This window comes from Rattus norvegicus, chromosome 1 (genome assembly GCF_021556685.1).
Source record: "Rattus norvegicus strain SHRSP/BbbUtx chromosome 1, alternate assembly SHRSP_T2T, whole genome shotgun sequence".
In the NCBI taxonomy this organism is placed as follows: domain Eukaryota; kingdom Metazoa; phylum Chordata; class Mammalia; order Rodentia; family Muridae; genus Rattus; species Rattus norvegicus.
The window spans coordinates 268,222,501-268,244,207 of NC_141534.1; the positions used below are offsets into that span (position 1 = coordinate 268,222,501).

The 21,707-nt window shown below is 48.5% G+C and overlaps 1 protein-coding gene across 50 annotated transcripts in view; it reads left to right on the forward strand.

The window, feature by feature from the left end:
- The first annotated feature begins 2,921 nt into the window (after positions 1-2,921).
- The window catches only part of Tcf7l2 (transcription factor 7 like 2), a 192,996-nt gene continuing 174,210 nt past the window's right edge, over positions 2,922-21,707 (forward strand). For 27 of the 50 annotated variants that reach the window (XM_087588622.1, XM_087588471.1, XM_087588644.1 and 24 more), the window contains 4 exon segments: positions 2,922-3,624; positions 3,866-3,932; positions 4,163-4,287; positions 15,908-15,976. In XM_087588622.1, the coding sequence (XP_087444748.1) occupies positions 3,436-3,624; positions 3,866-3,932; positions 4,163-4,287; positions 15,908-15,976 (450 nt within the window). In that variant the 5' untranslated portion in view covers positions 2,922-3,435. 50 annotated transcript variants of the gene reach the window in all.

The window sequence follows — 21,707 nt, forward strand, 5'->3', positions numbered from 1 at the left end:
TCAGGAAGGGTCTCCAAAAGGGAGAGCCTTTCCATCCATTTTGCCCATTCCAACATGCAAAGACAAGGATGTCCAAATGCCTTGCCAGGCTCAAGCCAACATCAGGACCAGTCTGGTGTCTCTTTTGCACCTTTAGCGTCTTTGCCATTTGGTTAGAACTCAGGCATTTAAATTAAGAGTCACCAGGGCATAAAGAGAAGGTTCCTCAACACGTGGACACTAGCCAACTGGTGTTTAAAGAGTTCTTGCCAAATCTATAAACTGAAGGTCGACATGGCGGGCATATATATTGTTTATGTATAATATGCAGAGGATATCATGTATAGTATATATTTTATATATATTTATCTTGCTTCCTGCAGTGGTATCCCTCTTCCCCTGCCCATCTGGGTACCACCACAGGCTACAACAGGGACTAGAAGTCAGTGAGAACTTGCTGCTTTCTCTCCCTAGGCCTTTTAGTAGCACCAAACAATGAAATTAAAAAGTGGCACATGGGCCGTTCAAGGAATAACTTTTAATTGCTTAATTAAGTGGGAGATTTAAGGTAAGATTCAAGGTTCCCTTTGAGTGAGAAAAATAAGGCTAGATGATGGTGTTGGTCACTAAGGAAAGCCCTTAGCATCCTATTTACACATGATAGAATGCAGTATGTTAAAAAAACAACGATGCTCTAACCATTCTGATTTATACGTTCATAAGCTTTTATCGTACAAACCAGACCCATAAGGAACACAGAAGACCCCATTATTCAACTTAATTAAGATCAGGGTTAGAGAAAAATACAAACAGAATCGAACCCATCCCGTAGGACAAAGAGTTGGTTATAAAACAGAGTTGCTATAAAAAGTGTTCTCTTTTATGCCAACAAGCCCCGAAACAGACTTTGGCATAGTCTATACTGCACAGAGACCGACTTGGGCACAAGATGTATTCAGGTGGCAATTAGCAAGTGTGTAAAGCTGCCAGCTTGATTACTCATCCCAGGCAAACAGCTAGACATCTGGCCAGATGTGTAATGTAAAGGCATCCAGTGGAAAGGCCCAGGAAGGGGACTGCTCAGTCATCTGTGCACAGATTCAAGACTAGGCTGCACTTCAGACTCCGTGTTTTTACTTGGTGTCTTGAAACATTCCCCTTTCCGTCTCTACTCTCCCTCCTAGACACTGCGCTGTCTTATTTATTTATGAAGTCTGAAGGTTAGTCCTACCTGCTGAGACTAATTAGCCCTCCGCTTTGTGTCCCATGCAATCCGTCGGATGAAATGTACACATTTGTTTTGCGTTTTTTTTTTTTTCCCCAGTCTCTTTCTCCCTCCACTTCTGGTTTTCTGATGAATATGAAAGTTAGGAGGTGGGATGGTGATTCTCAGCCGTCTCCCCCACCCCATCCTTATTTTTGTCTGCATCTTCCGGCTTTAGTGTGCAAATGTGCTTGGGATTTTTTTCCCCCCCAGTGCAGGGGAATTCGTTGGCCTTGTCAATCTCAGTATCGTTGTTTTCTGTTGTCTTCTTTCTGAGGCCTTAGCCTGTAGAACAGTTTTGTTGAAACCCCAAATTCTCTAAATATTACACGGTAAATTGGCTACTTTTGGAAATCTACAACGGATTTGCTTATTAAAGGGGAGGGTGGGTTAATTTAATACGTTGTGGACCCCAGAACAACATCACACCTAATGGTAGTTGCCAGTTCTTATCGATTTATTATTTCCTTCCAAGATATATGTATATATATTTCCTCTTTCACATTGGATGTCCCAGTCCACTTGTCATTAGATATTTGCAAGGAAAAGCTCTTCTGAGTCTACCATGCCGCAACACGGTTTGGGGATCCCGCCTTTCTCCTTCGACATTTTCTTCACCATCTCATAGCAAATCAGTTTGCCCTCACTGGAACTTAAAAACCAACAAACATGGGTCTCAACTCCTAGGCTGCCCACCTCTTCCCCGAGGGCTTCCAGGCCAGCTTTGGTGACTGTCTTCTGCCAGGGCCCTCAACATCTACAGTCTCTGGACATCCTCTCAGACCCTCTTGGAGAAAAACTCCAGCCCCACTCCTCCCCAGGGCTTGGTGAAGTTTCACTTTTATTTTCCTATGAGCTGTTACCGCCCAAACATTTCACCTCCAAAGTCGAAAAGGACTTGAATCCTACATCACTTCCTACTTCCAACGTCAGTTAAAAAAAACAAAAAAACTTTACATTACCCTTAAGGATATTTTTAATACTCCAGACAAACCTATAGTATTTGTTTTCTTGGACAAAACGCCTTCTTGTCATATTTAACCTAGTGGGACTTTACATTCAATGACATGATTCACTGTCATTAAACAAAAAAGGGAGGGGAGCCCTGTGGGTCAGCCTCCCTGTGGATGGCCCAGCCTCTCCGCTTCCCCAGGTTCTCTTAGAGCAAGAGGGGTGAGCCTTCTTCTGGACCAGTCATGTCTCTTCCCGCCCCAGTGCGGCCAACTTCATCGGGGGCTTAATCACTGAACACCCTGTCCTTGTGTCCCATAGTCCTCCCCTCCTGGACCCCATCTTCAGGACTTCTGGCTAACACTTTTTCTGGGCCTCTCCCCATCCCCGCCCCCCAAGTGGGCTTTCCTTCCGCCTTCTCCGGCTCAGATTCCGGACTGGGTTGCCACCCCCTTCCCCTCCTCTCCCGGTCCGCATTGTCTTTCGGAACCCGCCCCCTCCAGGAGCGAGGCCCGCACCGTCCGGGCGCCCGGCTCGCACGCAGCGCACAGGCCGCACCCCGCGCGCCTCCCGCGGCCCCGGCCCGCCCCGCTCCCTCTCCCGGCGCCCAAAGGATCATTGTTGGCCGCCCCCGCCCCGCCCACCCCGGCTGTTTATTTATGCACACGTCACCCGCGAGGCCCCGCCCCCTGGCATCTCATTAAGGCGAGTGTGTTCCTCTCGCCCTGTCAATAATCTCCGCTCCCAGACTACTCCGTTCCTCCGGATTTCGATCCCCCTTTTTCTATCTGTCAATCAGCGCCGCCTTTGAACTGAAAAGCTCAGTCTAACTTCAACTCACTCAAATCCGAGCGGCACGAGCTCCTTCGGTGTCTTCGGCTTCCCCCCCCCTTTGCTCTTATATCTGACTTCTTCTTGTTGTTGTTTTTTTTTTTACCCCCCCTTTTTTTATTTATTATTTTTTTGCACATTGATCGGATCCTTGGGAACGAGAGAAAAAAGAAACCCAAACTCACGCGTGCAGAAGATCTCCCCCTTCCCCTCCCCTCCTCCCTCTTTTCCCCTCCCCAGGAGAGAAAGACCCCAAAGCAGGAAAAAAAGTTAACCTTGGACTCGTCTTTTTCTTGCAGTATTTTTTTTGGGGGGGACTCGCAAAACTTTTTTCTTTTTTTTTCTTTTTTTTTCCTTTTCTTCCTCCTTCATTTTTCTTCCAAAATTGCTGCTGGTGGGTGAAAAAAAAAATGCCGCAGTTGAACGGCGGTGGAGGAGATGACCTAGGCGCTAACGACGAACTGATCTCCTTCAAAGACGAAGGCGAGCAGGAGGAGAAGAACTCGGAAAACTCCTCGGCGGAGAGGGATTTAGCCGATGTCAAGTCGTCGTTGGTCAATGAATCAGAGACGAATCAAAACAGCTCCTCCGATTCCGAGGTAGGAAGAGCCCCTCGGGCTGGCGGGTGGCTCCAGCCGGTTCCCCGGCCGGGAGAGCGGGGCTGGAAGGCGAGGCGAGGCGGGTCGGGCTTGCGGGCGGCGCGGACGGTGGCCCGGGCTGCTGGCTGCGAAAACTTGTAACCGTGTTTTTCTGCACCCCTTTCTCCGCCGACCCTCCCTCCCTGCACCCCCTCGGCGCGGCTCTCACCCCTCGCCCTCCCCACCTCGCCCCTCCGGGAAGGCGGAAAGACGGCCTCCGCCTCGCTCCGAAAGTTTCCGAGATAAATCCCGGGAAAGTTTGGAAGAAGGTGAGTGCGCCCCGCGCGCCCCCAAAACCGCGCGATCGCGTTCCCCCTCCCCGGGGTCGGCCTGGCGGGTGCCCTCGCCCCACTCCCTACCCACCCTACCCGAGTTCCCGCGCCGGCCGGGCCCTGGGGACGCGCGCGGGCCCTCGGGGGGACACTTGCTAAAAAGTTTCTCCCGCTCTCTCCCGCGCCGCGCGGCCGCCGCCGTCCCCTCCGCCGCCCCGCCATGTTAGCGGCCAAGAGGCAAGATGGAGGGCTCTTTAAGGGGCCACCGTATCCCGGCTACCCCTTCATCATGATCCCCGACCTGACGAGCCCCTACCTCCCCAACGGATCGCTCTCGCCCACCGCCCGAACCGTAAGTGCCACCGCGCTCCCCGCCCTGCCCGCCTGCCGGCCCCGCATGCCCTGCCCCTCCCCCGCCCCGCCCCTCCCCCCTCCCCTCCCCCCCTCTCGCGGCCCGAACTCTCCAAACTTTTTCTCTGCCTTTTGTGGACTGGGTTTGTTTGCGCTTCGCCATGTTCTGGCTTTTTCTTGTGCTTGCCTCGCGATTCGGGGAGCCTTTTATTTTTCCTCAGGCAGGGCTCTGTTGGGGTGCCAATCTGGACTTTTAATTTTTCTTTCTCTTTTCTTTTCTGATTTTTTCTTTTCCTTTTCTTTTTGAGCTCTGATTTCCCCCTCCCCCCTTGCTGGTGGTGTTTGTTTCTTGTCCCTGGGAAGAGGACTGTGTGGCTCTTTCTTCTCCCTCTCTTCCTTCCCTCTTCTGTGCGTCTTGGGCTTTCCCCAGGTTAACCCCTTGGCTGCTGGCTGGGAGGCCCAGCTGGGCCGCGCGGGTTCCCGGTGCCTTTGGCTCCAGGAGCCGCGGTGCTGAGCGCGCAGCCTCGGCCCTGCGGAAGCTCCAGGCTCTGGCCCTAGCCAGTCATTTTAGCTTTCTAGTGGCGATCGCAGGCTCCAGGGCCTCTTGGCTCCTTCTTCCACGGGAAGGTCACACTTGCCAGGCTTGGTCCCCTCGCAGGCCTGGGGGCCCTGGGCGTGCTTTTTCTCTGCAGACCGGGCAAAGCTGCCCCACGCTGCTAGCTGCGAGCCGTGCGTGGTTGGGAGGCCCGTGTGGCGGGGCTTCTGGATTTGTATGTAGTCAGGATGGCCTGTTGAGTGGACTTTTGTCAAGGGAAATTCGGTGCCTTCGGATGGGGTGTGGAGGCCTTCTTTTCCCTGAGCAGCTAGCTCACTGTGGGCCCCTGGGGCAGAGACAGAGGCAGAGGCAGAGGCTAGGGTGAGCGCTTTCAAGGAGGTGTAGGAGGCTTGGGGATGCCTCCCTTTCTGGGGATCGGCCACCCAACTTTGGGGGGCCCAGGGCAGCGCGGGGTGCCAGGCTCCCCGGGCTCTCCCTGCGGCGCACCTCCGGCACACACCGCAGACATTTGTTCCTGATCGTCCCCTCCCCCGGGGCCTCTGGCCTCTTCCCTCACACTGTCCCCTGCCTCCTCCCTTTCCCCGCTGAAAAACCTGGATTGCGAAGCTCTAGACACAGAAGGCGCGTTAGTGCCCAGCTTCCTGGGGTTGTCACTTTGCACCTCTGGCCGCAATCCCTACCTCGTGTTCGCACATACTAGTTTTGTTTTGTTTTGTTTTTTTCGCTTATTCAAGGTGGCAATCTGAAATAAAATGCTCACTGTTGAACAGTGCTGGGATTGGATCAGTCAAACCTACAAGTGTTTTTAAGCATTAAAATATTAACTATCAGGTTTGACTTGTTCCCCCTCCCCCAACCCCCTCCCCTGCTCTGGTAGAATAGCAAAAGCACGCTAGACCGGTAAAAAAATTTTTGTAAATGCCTAGGAAAGAAACAATCACACCCCCTCCCCAGCGCCCGTGCCTTCCGTGGAAGCCGGGACAGAGGTACAGTCCGACTTCGTCCAGTAGGGCCCGCGCTTTCCGGAGGCTGCTTCGCGGCCTCTGAAGCAGCGCCTGGTGTTTTTCTTGGTAGCTGGTGGGTTCTTAAAGAATCGGCATGTTAGCAAACTGGACCCAGCAACATTCCAAAGTAATCCTAGGAGTTTCCTCCTCCCCTCCTCCCCTTCTTTTTAGAACGCAGACCTCCTTCGCTTATTTTAAAACCCACTTAGCCACCGGAAAGGCCATCTGAATATTGAGCTTTGACGGCAGGCTTGTTGACCCTTTTCAAACTGCATGTCCGTGACCGCTGTCGATCTTGCCACACCACCGCTCCAAACTCACACAGTTGTGTTGTGTTGTCATTAGGAAACAGGGAAATTGTTAAAGGCAAATAAATGATTTCCCGGGGAGACAAGGAAGGTCCCCAACCTAAGTCCCCCTTTGTGGGCTTTGTAGGAAGAGACAGCATCCAGTTATTTTAATTGTGGACCTAGCGGGTGGCCCTGTGCTGTGACATCAGATTGACTCTGAGAAAGCATTTCTGAACCCAGTAGGCTGTTGTGTTAGTATTTGCGTGTCAAACATCAGCAGACATATTTGTGCACATTGCTTACTCTTTTCTTTCCCTTACCTTGTTAAGCTGTGTGCTCCGGAATTGAGGTTATTTATTTAGGCTGCTGAGCGCGAAGCCTTGGCAAGGAGCTGGGAGGCGGGTGTATGTCCCTCTAGACGCCTTTGGACGCTAGGGCCAGCTTGCAACTCCAGATTCCCTACAGTCCGGGGTGGAACCTACAGGCAAGCCAGCGGTTCCAGGTCTGAAATTCTCAGGGCTTCCTAGGGTCTGGTTTTGAATGTGAGTTGTAAAGACAAATTAGGGGTAAGCCCATTCATACTCTTCCTTTCCTCCCGGCTGGGGTGCTTTTTGCTCTGTTTTCTGTTGCTCATGAACAGGACGGGCTAAGACTCTATAGAACCCTGGTTCTGCTTCTGTGCCTAAGAATGTAAAGAATTAAAGAAGTATCCTTAAGTCGGCTTTTGATGGATGACACATCACCGCTAGAACAATCTTTTTAATTGCCGAAGAAGCTGTAAAAGCTTGATAGCCATGGTTTTTACTTTAGAAGGACAAAGATTTTCCTCAGATTTAATTAATTTAATCTTTGATACATTAATAGAAATGGTTTATGAAGAGGATACATTCAGATAGAAAAATACTTTAAGGAGAAGTCTAAGTGGATGGGAAGGGCCGGCCAGGGGATTTTGGTAATGTTTGTGTTCTAGAGACTATGGTAGCAGAATTAAAGTTGACAGGAGGGGTGGTTTTACTTTTCTTTCTCTTTTTTTTTCTTTTTTCCCCCCTTCTAGCAAGAAGAAATGGGGCTGCAGTGGTAGGCACTGCGGTCCGTGTGAGAGAGTTCATTTTCAGGGTTCTCTCTGCAGCTTCATCTATCTACCCAAGGTTATTTGCCTTCCGTCAGAGCTGTTTGCTACTAGGTTGAGCAGATAAGTGAGCAGCATCTTGAATTCATTTTTGAACTTGGAATGGAGTGTTACAGGAAACCAAGAGGGAGCCTATTCATTGAGGAGGTTTTATTTAGCCCGGCAACTTTTTTTTTTTTCCTGGCTTGCCGGGGGGAAAAAAAAAAAAAGGATGTTTTCCCCTCACTCAAACAACATAATCCTTCCTGACACAAAAGATTGAGACCCCGGTGTGTGAAGGGTTAATGCTGGACCTTCCCTGTTGTCTCCACCTTCACCCCTGATTGTTTTGACAACACTTCAAAGTGTGACATTCCCAGCCCCTCCATAACAATGTAATATTACTGTAATTACACAGGTCATTACATTTTAAATAGAGAACAATAAAATGCTTATCGCCTTGAAGAAGAACAGGTGCTCCCGGCCTTCGTTAGTATTTATGCTAATTGTTCTCATCTCCTTTAGAAATATTTATGGCAGGCATGTTTAGATTTTAATCTCTGCAGCAAGGCTTCTATGCTAATCTCCATAAGTTAGGGTTTAATGCCGCTCAGCATTCAGCCAGTAAGTCATGTTTTAATGATTATAAATTTAATATACCAGTGCTCTGCAGTTTGTGGATATTAGGGCTCCCTGAAGCCCCAGAAACGAATGTAGCATTTGGGAGTCTAAAAGGCTCATCTAGAAGAATCGGTTTGGGGGCTTTGCCCCTGCTTTGGGGCTATGCCAGCTTTGACAGTTGCACACCACCTTAGATGTCTAAAAGACTTTGAGAACAACCGTGTTGATTCTTGTTTCGAGTTTCCCACCCCACTTTTCCTTTTTCTGAGAGGGCTTGCCTTTGGAGTTGCTGCTGGCTGTTTGCTTCTTAGCAAGCTGTGGAAAAGTTACAGGAAGGTTTCCCGGAGTAACACCAAGAATGCTGCTCACTGTTAGTGGCACGGGATGGCTGCCATTCTACATGACATTAAAAAAAAAAAAAAAAAGGAGGGGGGTGCTTTAGTGAGAGTGCTAGAGAACTGACATCCAATGGTTATGCCAGAGGCTGTGCGCTTCAAGATCTGAGCACCTTCTCACATCCCACAAGGTGCTCAGCTCAGGTGCACACAGAAACTAGTCTCCAGAGCCTAGCTGAGAAGTGGTCCGTCCTCCCTGGCATAGGCACAGTGGGTAGAGGAGAAGGCTTCCGAGAGGATTTTTGTGTCTTGTCAGATGTTACTCAACAGGGGCTCCCGAATCACACTAAAATGCAGAGAAAGGACAGCTGCAAATTTTTGTGTGGATGCATGTTTAGGACCATGACTAAAAACTCCCGAGGACTTTTCCCCCAGCTGTCTGGAAGTCATGTGGAAGTTGGTTTATTGGCAGTTAAGTATGGGACAACCTGAATTTAGCAGATGCTTTCTCCTGCACAGGAAGTAGATGACATTGTATTGGGGGCAGGGAGGAGACTAGACAGGGAATGATTTACTCCCTTAAAAAAATAATCTTAGAGTCGCCCAAGTAGGCTTCCAAGGAGGTGGGTGTTAGCCTCTTAGTCTTGGTGGGAGGAGAATCTGATGATATTTTTGACCACATTTATTATGTTGCCGACATATTTCAACATTTTGCAAAGGGGAACTGACCAAAATTCGCCACGGTTTTGTTTTGGATTGTGTGTGCGTGTGTGTGTGTGCGTGTGTGTGTGTGTCTGTGTGTGTGTTTATTAAGGAAGTAGGTATTGGCCACCATGTAAGTAAATCTTCAGCTTGGATTTATAATTAAGCACGTTTGTGAAGGAAATGGTTAATTTTACAACCAAAGACAAACTTGCACCTCAACAGGCCTGCTGTTGAAATGTGCCCCAGTCCCTTGCTGGCAAGCTCCCTGAGCCATAAATCCACAGGCTTTATTTGCAGCCCATAACACTTATGAATGTTAAGATATTTGACGCCACGTTAGCCTTATGATATTCAAGGTCCGCAGACATTGGCAGTGGCTCAGATTTCTCTCACTAATTATAAGCAATGCGATGGGGGTGGGGGGAGCGTGCGTCGTCAAAGCTGCCCCCCCACTCCTACACCCCTGCAGCCCGAGTTGACTGAGCAGGCATCCCCTTCTTTTGGCATCAGACCTGTTCATCCCTCTAGGCTATTGTTACACACATTTATAGAGAGAACTCTGAGGGATGGGGATTCAGGGGGCTCCACTCTAATGCCCCTTTCAAAAGCAAAATTGCTTGGGGTGTTTGCATCTCTCTCCTTTTCTTCTGGTTCCCCCCAGAACCCCCACCTTTCCTTTCCTAATCCCCCCTCTCTTTTCCTTGAGACCACTTTGCGTACACTGTGCATATTTCTCACAATACTTAGAGAAATCCGATATGGAAGAATGTGCTTTAATTTAAAAGATGTTCCACCGAGCTAGAGGAAGAACGTCACACAGTGAGGTAAACGCTGCAGTTAATGTGAAGGCTAAAGGAGAGGTGAGGTATAGTGAAGGAAGAAGAGGAAGAAGAGAATTTAATGGGCGAGCAGCAAAGCAAAACAAAAACCAGGCTTGTGGTGGGGTAGCAGCTGGGGGGTGGGGGTGGGCGCACAGGGACCTGTGGAAGTTGTATCCAGCCAGAGGTGTGGAAGGAATGATTGACTGAGAAGTGCTAGAGGAGATGGTGGACTGAACAAGATGGGACCTCCTCTACCAGGAATGGCTTCTCGGGAGGGACAGGAGGACAGTGAGAGGGACCCTTAAAACTGTACAGCTTGTCTGTGGAGCTAGAGGCTGCTCAGGCCCTGACTTCACACACAGTGTTCTATCTGGCAACCAATGTGTTCCCTATCAGTTTCCCACCAAGCATCTGGAGGTTTTGAGTCTGGCTGGAGCGTTATCTGAGGTCCAGACCCAGCTGGGAGAGAGGTTTTAACTTAGTTTTAAAGGGTGGTTTGTTTTGGTGAACATTTGGCAAAGTGGGCCACATTGCTGCTGCTGCTGCTGCTGCTGCTGCTGCTTCTCTCTCTCTCTCTCTCTCTCTCTCTCTCTCTCTCTCTCTCTCTCTCTCTATCTGTGTGTGGTGGGGTGAGAAATGTGAGGACTGTTGAGAGACAGAAGGCAAGCCACGGGTCTACCATTTCTAGGCAAATACTTTCCCCCCAACCCAACCCAAACTTAAAGACCCTGGCTGAAAGGTTTTATTTTCTAATCAATGGGATGCAGAAACTTACCAGCCCTTAGGGATATGTGAATCCCTTAACAGCTCATTACAAAGACTGGGCTGTGGGATCTTTGAAGGGGTTATCAGGCACGGTGTTCTTCACTTTTCCCAGGATAGGCTTTTCTTCCTTAGGCACATCTGATTTTGTGTGGGTAATTCAGCCTGTTAGATGGAGTGGCCCCAGACAGTTCAGGCTGCAGTGAGGGGAAGATGGGGCTATTGGTAATAAATATCAGCTCTGAAGGAGTTAACAGTGGCCTGCCAAAGTTTGGCATCATGAAAATAAATGTGAGGCCTGCTAGGCATTAGCAGGGCCCAGCACATTTACAGAGCTTAATTAGTACGAACTGTAATTGTTCATGGTCTGCCAGAAGAAGTAATAGTCAGGAAAGCGGAGTCCCTCTCTTGCAGTCTCCAGTTTAAAACCGATAAATCACTTGCATATTTGTGTAGTGATTCAAATGGAGCTCAGACCTCTCCCATCCCAACATGTGGTAAATTGTAAAGTCAATGAATTGCAGATGTAGGCTACAGTGAGATCCTCTAAGAAAATGCACAATGAATGGGAAAGAGGGATGTTATAAATATTTACTGAGAAGATAACTAGGTTCCCCCGTGCTGGGCCAATTACGATGCACTAAATATATTAGTAAAAATGCTGAAAAAAAATTGCGGGGAGGATCTGTGCAGGTCTCGGGGTGGGTTTGTTTGTTTTAGAAAGTGAAATAAGAGGCGCCTTGCTATTGTCACGTCAGTCTTACGGAGCCGGAATCGCAGTGGCATACCCAGGGAAGGACACGTGAAGTCCGCATTAATGCAAATTAATTCGTTATGAGTTGTAACTCTGGGACAGCTAAGTGGAGTAATAACTGAGCGTCGTTCCGAGGGTGTTCTGTAGCAAGTGTTAATGAAAACTGCTGCGTTAAGAACATGCCTCAGCACTTCAGCCCACGTGCCCCTGTGTGCTAGAAATGTGCTTTAGCTTCGCTCCCGGACGAAGAACTTTAATTATGTTTTGATGTTTAAAGAACACCAGCTCGTCTCCTCCTCAAAAGCCAACCCAGAAAAAGCCTACAGCCATCAGCACCAAGCTCAACCCTAGCTTCTCTTTGCCAGAGAAAGCAGGAAAACAATGAAGGGAGAGCATTCCCCGCAGTAGAGATGCAGAGGGAACTTTCTCGAAGCGATTCTCCCTCCCCCTCCCCCCTCCCCCCTTCCTTCTTTTTAGAGGATTCTGGTCTCAGGCAAACTTGCAAGTCAATACGTCTTTCCCCCAAAGTGAGTGGGTGGAAGTGTGTGGAAGCTGTAAAAGCTAACGATTCAGCACTGACTCATAGCTCATGGCTTCAGGTTGAGGAAAAGAAAAGAGAAAGAAAGAAAGAACTTAATGAGGGTGAATAGACATTAGGTGGAATGGTGAGACACTGAGTGGAGCTGCTCTCCGGTCTGGAGGCATCTCTTGTGTGGTGCATGTTTTTCTGGCAGAATTGGAGGAAGGCAAGAGGCGATGCCTTTTGTTAGACAGTGGCTTTCGTTCGGGTGCTGCAGAGATTCTCTGTCTGCATCTTGTAGGGATTGTAAACCCAGGCATCTACTAGGCATCCGGTTTGGACCTCCTGAAGTTGGAGGCTTATCTGACACTTCTTCAGCAGGCAATATCAGTATGGATTGAAGTAACCCCAAGTCCTGAGGCAAGCGTCTATTCCTCACTGAATGAAAAAAGGCTGTCCGCACGGGACTGGGGCTGTGATGGGGTGGGGTGCATTTGAGCGGCATGGAAATGATCTGTTTTTGCAGCCTCACTTTCCCCAAAGGAATGAGCAACTAAGACAGGTTCTCAGATATACTTGGAGAAAAAACAAAACATTTCGTCTTTAATTGTGGCGATGTGGAAATTAGATTTCAAATAAGAGGACAGAAGGAAATCAGACCAAGACCCAAGAAAATCAAAGCTGCTTAGGAAACGGAGCTGACATATGTGTATGAATGTGTGTGTGTGTGTGTGTGTGTGTGTGTGTGTGTGTGTGTGTGCACATGTGTGCAATCAGATAGATATGAGAAAGCCAGGTGATTCATAAGACTGAAAAATAAGCAGACGCCCCACCTCATCCCTTTAGTGAAGTGAACCAGCACAGTGGTTGCTATTCTCCCCATTGGGAGTCTGATGTTTTGTTTGTGGCTTGGAGAATGAGAGTCCTGTGGTTAACATAGGCTGTTTCCTCTTCTGTCCGTCGGTATCTCTGATTTCCAGTATCTGCAGCATCAAATTTAGTCAGTGGTCATGATCAGATGTAGAGGCAGAGGGGTGGAGATAGGGTAATAAGGGAAGCAGTTAGTCAGAGTGTTGCAAGCCTATGCCTAAAACTGCCAAGTCTCCCTGACTCTTCTGGACAAGTGGGGACCTGGTTGTTTGGGTGCTCTAATAAAGAGGGGGTGCTGGGCTGCTTCCCTAGCAAGGGGAGGTGTCATTTTGTGGGGCTCCCTTGGAGGAAACCCATGAACAGAGGACTCTGTGGAGTCTGTTGGCTCCCTGGACTGTCCACAGGGAGAAGCGATTGTCCTAGGCATAAGGTCCACCCACCTAGAGAGGCCACAGTGATGTGCTGAGGAGGTGACTTGGAGCCTTCCAGGTGACCTGTGCAGATAGTTAAACACAGAACACCTGCTTTTTAATTTCAGAAACGAAGAAATAAGCCATTTTGTCCTGGACTCTTGTCTCTCCCCACCCTTTGGAAACACAGGCCTAAGCATGTTTTGTTTTTCTCTGTCCGCTTAGTGGGGGTGGGAGGCAGAGGCAAGCTAACAAGAGAGCAGTTCAATTCGGAGTGCCGAGCCCGTAGTGAGCAGCTATCTGTAGTTTATCCTTACGAAGGCTGGACCGTAAAAAAGAAGGTGTCTTCACGTTTTACAGGGAAGGTCAAAAAGCTGTTTAAGTGTGGGTTTCAGAAAAGGGTTTTAGAGAGAAGAGGAGGTAGAAACCCCGAAGAGAAACGAGAGCAGTTGGTATTTCTGTGGCTGGAGGCCCTGCAGGCTCCAAAGTCTTGGTAGCACAGTGGTTGGTTGCTGGGAGAGATCTTACATAGATTCTGAGGGGGCCTTTTGCATAGGCTGGGGCTGTGAGAGGGTAAGAGGATGTCTGTGTTGCTGATACCCGAAGGAAGTTAGATTGTTTGGAGGAGTTAAACTGGTGTGAGGGTGTATGCATGTGTACACGGGTATCTCTCGGTGCAGGCGTGTGTAACTGGAGGTAAATTGACTTGGTCCTTGACGCAGGCCTCCCTCCCAGTGCCTTTAGTAACTTCAGTACGTGCTTGTGTATATACAGCCTCACTGTCTCAGTTGCAGCATTTGCTGCAGGCTCATTGGTGCTGCATGGGAAGGCAATGAATGCAAGCATTAAGAAGGGAGCTGGACAAGTGAAAATTGCATTTGGCATAGCCACAGTTTCATTAATTTATTCATAAGACGATGACTAAAATGAAATTATTTTCCACGGCATATCCGCAGTTATCAGGTGTCCATTCAATTTTAATTGACAATATAAGATTCCTGTGGTTACCCCGAGTACAGATTGCCTGGGGCTCCGCAGGGTTTGTGGGAAGAGAGGCTTGGACAAGTTTCCATTAAGCTCTGAATTGGGCAATTGGGAAAGAGGAGAATAAAACCGATGAAAGGAAGGACCAAGTTGTTACTGTTGCCTGCTCTGCTGAGGAGAGAGAACCTCCTCTCAGACAAGAGCTGTTCTCTCGCCAGGAATTCCAAACTTGCAAAGAGACCTGTCCACCACACAAAAGTTGTTTTAACTTGATGGAAAATTGTCACAGTAATGAGTGAAATCCAGACTGGAGTGGGTGGGACAAAGGGTTCAGACACATCTTTCTTTTCCAGCCAATCACTTTGTCTTCTTGGATGTGTGGAGGTTGGTGCAAGGAGACAGTAACAGTTTACTTTGTCCACGCTAACTTGTCCAAGGGGCATGCGGGTACTGCTTTGGCATCTTTAGAGGTTATTAGTATTTTTGCCCAACCTTAGTTTGTCTTTTAATTTTGATGAACATGCTTTGTTACGTAAAACATACATAGTTTTTAGTTGGGGGGGGGCGGCAGCTGTTGTGCTCCTCTTCAAGTTCATTGTGTCCTAAAAAATGGGTGTGGCTTTAGACTGGGCTGTTTGTTACTGTGTTGCATTCTAGTTCGGAGTCTATGGGAATTGATTCCTTTTTCAAAAGACCCTATGGGATGGCTTTCTTTGCAGGGAACAAGATGACATTAGTTGAGTTTAAAACTCTCCTGTAGTCCCAAAGGCTCTTGGAACTCAGACGGGCTCTGGTACCTTAATTCTGAAGCAGTAGTGGCTATAGTTTGTGAATGGGAAGTGTTCGGAGGTGGTTCCCCTGAATTGCCTGCTGCCAGGATGACATAGGCACGGATTTCTCTTGGTTATCTGATGCTTCCTCATCTGTGTATGGTAATGCTGAGACCCTGCCCCTCCCCCTATGTCATTGATAAAATGTCTCCGTCCATGGAGCGTGTTTTCCCAATGGGTAGCATCCTAAGGTTAACTTGTATCCTTTGGGAGCAGCAGAACTTGAGGAGTCTTGGTGTTTTGGTGGGAGTAGTTCCCAGGGGAGGTGTGTGTGTGTGTGTGGCTGCAGAGGGAAAGACCCAGTTGAAAGTGTTGGTCCCAGGAGTAAGCTCAGAGTTATTGAGAGGCCATCCTTCACCTACCTGGGGCTGTTGAATAATGCTTGGCTCTCTTTGGGGGGGGGGAGGAGTGTAGATTACCAGAGTGTGGGTTGTGGAGATGTCTTAGGATCTGCCGGCTTAGTCATGGTGAAAGAATGCATAAGGTACTGGGTGGCCCCTGAATTCCGTGGAGACATTTGTTTTCCCAGAAATAGATTTGTGTCTGTGAGCCAGGATTCAGTTGTTAGAGATATAGGGGGTGGGACTTGTCCTTGATCCAGGCTAGTGGCTTCTCACAGCCTTCTCTCTGCCTTCACTCTCGCCTATGTGTCGCCTACTGTTGACTTTTGCAGCGCCCTGATAAGTTTCTCTAGCCTTCTGCTCAGCACCCAATGGCTTCCTTTGTGTCTTCATGGGCTTCAGTCTCTGCTTTCCTTGTCACTGATTCTTGTCCCTGCCCCTCCGTCTCCCTTCGCTTTACTGAACGGGATGCTTAAAAAAACAAGAAAACAAAAAAACAAACAAAGCAAGCAAGCAAGCAAACAAATAAAGCAACAGTTCAGATTTGTGTGATCATCTTCTCTGCAATGATGAAGGTCCACAGGTCTTGATTGAGAACCAATGCTGCAGATCAGTCTAGGGAGGTTTGTTTGCTATTCACGAACTGCTTAAGATGTTTTCTTGTAGTTTGTGACATGAGCAGAACGCTTTGATTTGGTTTCTTCCTACAGCTCCATTTTCAATCCGGCAGCACTCATTACTCTGCGTACAAAACGATTGAACACCAGATTGCAATTCAGGTAGGAGGCCAAGAGATTCTGAAACTTGAATTACCAACGTGTAGGTCTCTTGTGTCTTTTTATTCTATGCCTACTCACCCAGATGATGTTGATGATGGTGGTGATGATGTTAATGATGATGGTGATGATGATGATGTTGATGGTGATGGTGATGATGGTGGTATTGATAATGAAGATGATGGTGCTGTCATTATAGAGATGTGGTGGCGGCGGTTGGTGGTTTGAATTATTGAGGGGAGGGCGTGGGAAGTGAAGAAGAACAGAAGCAATGTTCTTAAAATGATTTAAAGATATGAGAAGAGAGATGAGTCTATGTTGCTTAAGACTATCTTGATCAGGCATCATGGGTGCCCTGACCCCAGGTTGGTTATGGTTACTGTCTTTTGCTGAAGGAATGACCTTGAGTTGAGAGTGGAACTGGTTGGCGAAATGTGAATGGGAAGGGCGAGATAGGGAGCCGGACAGGCGAGAGCCAGGGTGAGCTGCTTCCTGTGAATCAGTGCTATGGTGAGTGGTGCTAAGAACACCACTCTTGACCAATTCACCCTGAAACATTGATTTCTCTTGGGCCTCTTGATATAGGACACTAGAAGCGTTGGAGGGAAAGGTGACAAGATCCTGACTTCTGATGAGTGTTATGTTTCCTGTGCATCTAATACCTTCATTCTTCTAAGAATGGCTAAACAGATCACAGACTAACATAGATGTGGACTGAACAGAAGCAAGCCAGGGGAGAGCAGTGGAGGGCTCACGCCAACTAACACACTCTTGTCTGCCTGCCTGGCTTTGCTATGAGGGTGTGTTTCATGGTGTCCCACGCTGTACCCCTACACTATATTCCCACATTTGACTGTTTTGTGTTAAGCCCTGGCAAGGAGGCTTTTGCAAGCCTTGGCTGTGGTATGGAAGTTCGCCTTAGGCTCCTCTAAGTTGCTATTGGTTTATTGGTTTGGTCTTTCATACGAAGCTTTTGCAGGTTACTTGTGTTAGTGTGTTTGTGCGTGTGGATGTGCATGCCTATGTACACATGCGTATACAGGATTGTGTGTAGCATGTATGTGCGTGTGCGTTCAGGGTATACGCAAATACATGCATGCAGATGGGAGTGTGTGCACACGTGTGGCCAAATGGAGCTTCTAGTTCACACCCACCATATTATATCTTCTTAGCTTTGCTATTTCAGATCTGCCATTGAAATGGCCATCTGCCCAGGTGAATGGGATTATCCCTCCAGTGAGAAGCATGAGTCAGCAGGTCTTTCCAAAATTCGGTTGGTTCTTAGTTGTTTTGATTTCAAGACTATGTAGTAACTGGGCTTAAAACCATTTACATTACCACTGTGCTTGGGTTAGGGCATGGTTTTCTGTGTGCACTTCTGTGTTCACTCCTGTGTGCACACACCCGCCCCCACCCCCCAGCTTTTACTCGTCTGTGCTCAGATGTTTTCAAGACTGGTGTGGTAAGCATGAAGCTCCAGTTCTTTCTGGCACACTTCCTGTTGGAAGCCGCTTCCTTTTAAGGCCCAGTAAGTCTTGCTTTTAGAAAACAGTTCAGACTGAAGGCTTGGTTAGAGAAAAGTCCAAACCCCAGCTCTGGATGAGTGCTCTGATAATCACAGTGTCCCCAGGCCTAGGAGGCCCACTCCAGCACAGGAGGGTGGGGAAGTCTTGTTGCCTGGGGTGTGGGAATTGTTGAGGCTGAATAGGACAGTGATCCTTATCTTGGTGTGGAAAGGCTGGCTGGGGCCATGTCACTGGGAGACCAGCCCAAGACCAGCCCAGCTGTTGAATCTTTACACCCGGCGGTGAAGTGTCCCTTGTTTGGAGGCGCAGTTCGTCTTTCTCCAAACCACCTGGCACGATGCGGGCCATGTGAAGCCCTTTCTCAGGAGGAAGATGGAGTAAATTACAGAGCTTATTGTTTGGAGGGCTGAAACCATCCCTGTTCCTCCATGAACAGGTGGTATTGTTCTCCTTTCCTTCTATTTGCTAAGGCCTGATGCCCATGTGGGCAAACAGAGGGACGTTTTATTGGAGCACCAGCAGTATGCTTTCAAAAGTGTCCATTCTCCCTCCGTGTCTGCTGGACCAGCACAAGGCCAAGCCAAATGGCAGCTAGCTGTAGCGTTAGCGTGATCATCAAAGGATAAGTGGCCAAAAGCAAAACAAAAGAAGTAGAGGGAAGAAGAAAAGGCAGCTCAGACAGAGTGAGAGTGTTCTCAGAATTCTCTGGACGTTTCAGCCTGGGTAGGGTGGGAGGAGAGGCGGGGCAGCCCCTGCCAGTGTCCAGAAAACAGACCCGGACTTCTCTGCCTTCTTCTCGTCTGAAGATGAACTCCAATGGGATGTTGGGGCAGCAGTTTCTTCCCTGGAAACTTAGAACTGGATGAACCTTAGTAAATACTGTATTTCAGCAGGAGCTGAACTTGCTGCTCCCCTAAGCTCCGTCCTAAAATAACTTGGTAGTATGACACCGGGTATCACATGAGGTTCATTCCCTCCTGCCCTCCCCACCTCTCTCATCTCAGCACTCAGCCAGGCTCACCATGGGTGTGAATGGCCTCGGAGTGACTCTATAGGCACACCACTCCTCCCCTAGTATCAGTGGCATAGCTGGGACCTTCCTGAGCTTTTGATCCCGTCTCCTAGCCCTCCTTGGCTCTGAAAGGACAAGGGCAGTGAGACTGGCTGAGAACACCATATACCTGGGCTTAAAACTGAAGAGGCTCGAAATATACACCGTGTGGCTATTATTAATAATGATAACAAGTTATTTAATCCTGTTGCTCTCTCTCTCTCTCTCTCTCTCTCTCTCTCTCTCTCTCTGTGTGTGTGTGTGTGTGTGTGTTTGTGTGTGTGTGTGTGTTTGTGGTGGTGGTGGTGGAACACAGGCCCTCCTGTCTGATAAGCGTGACCTTGTTCCCCGTGTTGTACCTCGGACCACTGGCCTCTCAGAAGTGTCACTGAAGCACCGTGTAGTCCACCGGTGGTTAGTTAAGGAGAAGGATGGCCTTACAGATCCAAGGTAGAGGCCACTGCAAAGCTCTAACCCTGCTGCCCACTCTCCTGCAGGGTAACAATGTCATCTGTCTCCCTGAGCATCCGAGAGGCCTCACATCAGTGTGTGGATGGGACTCGTGCATATTTTAAGCCTTTGAGGATATATAGTTAGTCTGGTTACTCTACCGTTACTTTGTTTGGGAGCATCTTGGGATGAACATGAAGAAGAAAAAAAACATGGCGGTGTTTCAATAAAACTTTATTTATAAACACAAACACTGGCTGTATTTGGCCCCTGGGCTGGAGTTTTCCAATCTCTGATGAAATACTCTGAAGTCTCTCCCTTGTTCCTCTCTCTTCCCGGTGTTGCGGCTTCTTCCTCTCTCCCCAGCCTGAAACTGAAATTCCAATGGTGGATTCCTTCAGCCTGACTTTTTGTTTGTTTGTTTTTCTTGGCTCCATACGAGTGGAATCATGCAGTATACATTGCTCTGTGTTGTTGGATACTTGGTTGTTTCCAGCTTCCCCTAGTTACAATACAGGACTAGTTGATTTTGTACGTCTTTTGCAGGGTTGTTGTGTCTGTGCACATTGTCTTACAGGAGCAGATGCACTTAGGGCTAGCGTCGAGAGGTGTATAGGAAGCTTTGCGTCCATTTCTTATAGATAGAGGCCTGCTCACGGAATGATGAGTGTCATCTTCGAGATGAGCAGCAATTGGTCATGTCGAGATTGGTGGCGTATTTGAGGGGGGTAGCAATGGAGGATCTACATGCTACACGTAGTTCCTCGTGACCAATGCTACAATGTAGCTCCTCGAGATCAGTGCTACACTGTAGCTCCTACCAACTCCTCATGCAGGAGTTTGTCCTCTGTTCCCGGCTCTTAGGAATTTCTCCACTATCTCTGTTAAATGGTGAGGAAGACTCATGCTGACTCAGGAGGAACAGAGCTGCCTCCTGGGGATGGCCTGCGGGTGGGTTGTGCACACAGTGAGGCATCTCCATATCTCTCTTGAGGGACCTCTTCCAACATTCCTACGGGGTCATTATTGTAGCCTCTAAGAGCAGCTCGGTAATCAAGGCCGAGACCAACAGATGATGTTTCCCCGGGTTCTCTGAAGAGCTACTTGAAAACCAATTAAGCTTTGTTTTAAGAGTGTTTTTGGCCAAAGGTTGATGTTTTAACACGGAGTCAGATGTGATTTAGGGGGAAAAGCTCTACACGCAAACCAAAACAAACTGTGTAGACCTTTTGTGGTTGTTTTTCTCTGGAGATGTGAAGTGGTTTCTGTATGTGCACGTCTGTGCGTGTGGTCACAGACAGCGAGGAGAGGATCCAGGAGAGACGGACCTTTTTGTTTGTTTGCACAGCTGAGCGGAGGAGACTTTGCAATGAGCTTTGCTTTCCCTCCTGTTCTTAAGCTTGCGAGATCTCATGTGAGCTCTCCGAAGCACTCAGTCCTACACCTCCTCTACAGGGGCTCAGTGGGGCCCTCAGGACCTCCTTGGTTACCATTGGGAGTCAATGCAGGAAGCTTGGGAAGCTTGCTCACCCTGGCTCTTTATCCTGGGTGTGTGCAGGGTGCCCTGTCCCATAGACATGTGAGGCGCCAAGGGCTGGAGCTCCCCATTCTGCCCACCAGATGAGGACGGCTGGAGGATTTGTTCAGAACTGAGTGTGATGGAACGGGCGTGAGGGTTCCTGGTTTTCCTCTTGGGGTTCTGAGGTTGGCCTCTGTTGTTCTTAATCTGACCTCTTACTCATTCTCTTACTTGGCCTTTCATCTCATGGATGGGCTGAGTTGGGCTAAGTGGAAACGTTCCCAGAAATCAGTGCGTTTGAGTTTCAAACTATTATTATTATTATTATTATTATTATTATTATTATTATTATTATAAATTTTAAGACAGTATGTCATGGAGCTTGGGTGAGCCATGGCTGAGGGCATGCACACTGTTGCCTGGCCTCCAAACTCAGTGTCTGGTGTTAGCCCTTGCTCAGATGTGATCATGTATGCTCACTCTCCACAGAGCCATGGAGGGGGAGCAGGCGTGCTTGTGTGCAAGTGGGTTGGGGAGGCGCTCTCACCTGACGTACTGGTGGGTAGTAGCTCACTCCCTCAGGAGTTTCATTCACTGGAAAGGCATTTGTGAGTAAGGCAGACAAAAATCTCTTGCTTGTGGCTGCTTTCTGTGCTGTTTCGGATACTGTTAGATTTTTCTGTTTTTTTTTAAAACATTGATTCAGTGTTTTGGTGTGTGTGTCTAGGTTTCTGTGCGTATGGGTGTGTCTATACATAGGTCTGTGTTTATGTGTGTCTGTGTGTAGCTCTGGGGATGGAACTTGGAACTCTGTCATGCTGGTGACAAATGCCATTACCTGCTGAGCCAGCCACAGACACCGGTTTCTAAGCACCACACCTTGCTCTAACTCAGTGGTTCCCAGCCTTCCTAACTCTTTGACCCTTTGATTCAGTTCCTCATGCTGTGCTACCTCGAGACTGTAATTTTGCTATTTGTTATGAGTCATGATGGGAGTATCTGTTTTTCTGATGGTCTTAGATGACCCCCATGAAAGAGCCATTTGACCCCAGAGGGGTCGAGACCCACAGGTTGAGAACCACTTCTCTAATGGTTCACCTTCCTGCTCAGTCCAAGAGCTGTTGCCTTTGGGATGATCGTTATTTGTGGTTTAGCGGGTTGGAGCCAGGCCTGTGTCCATCGTGCCTG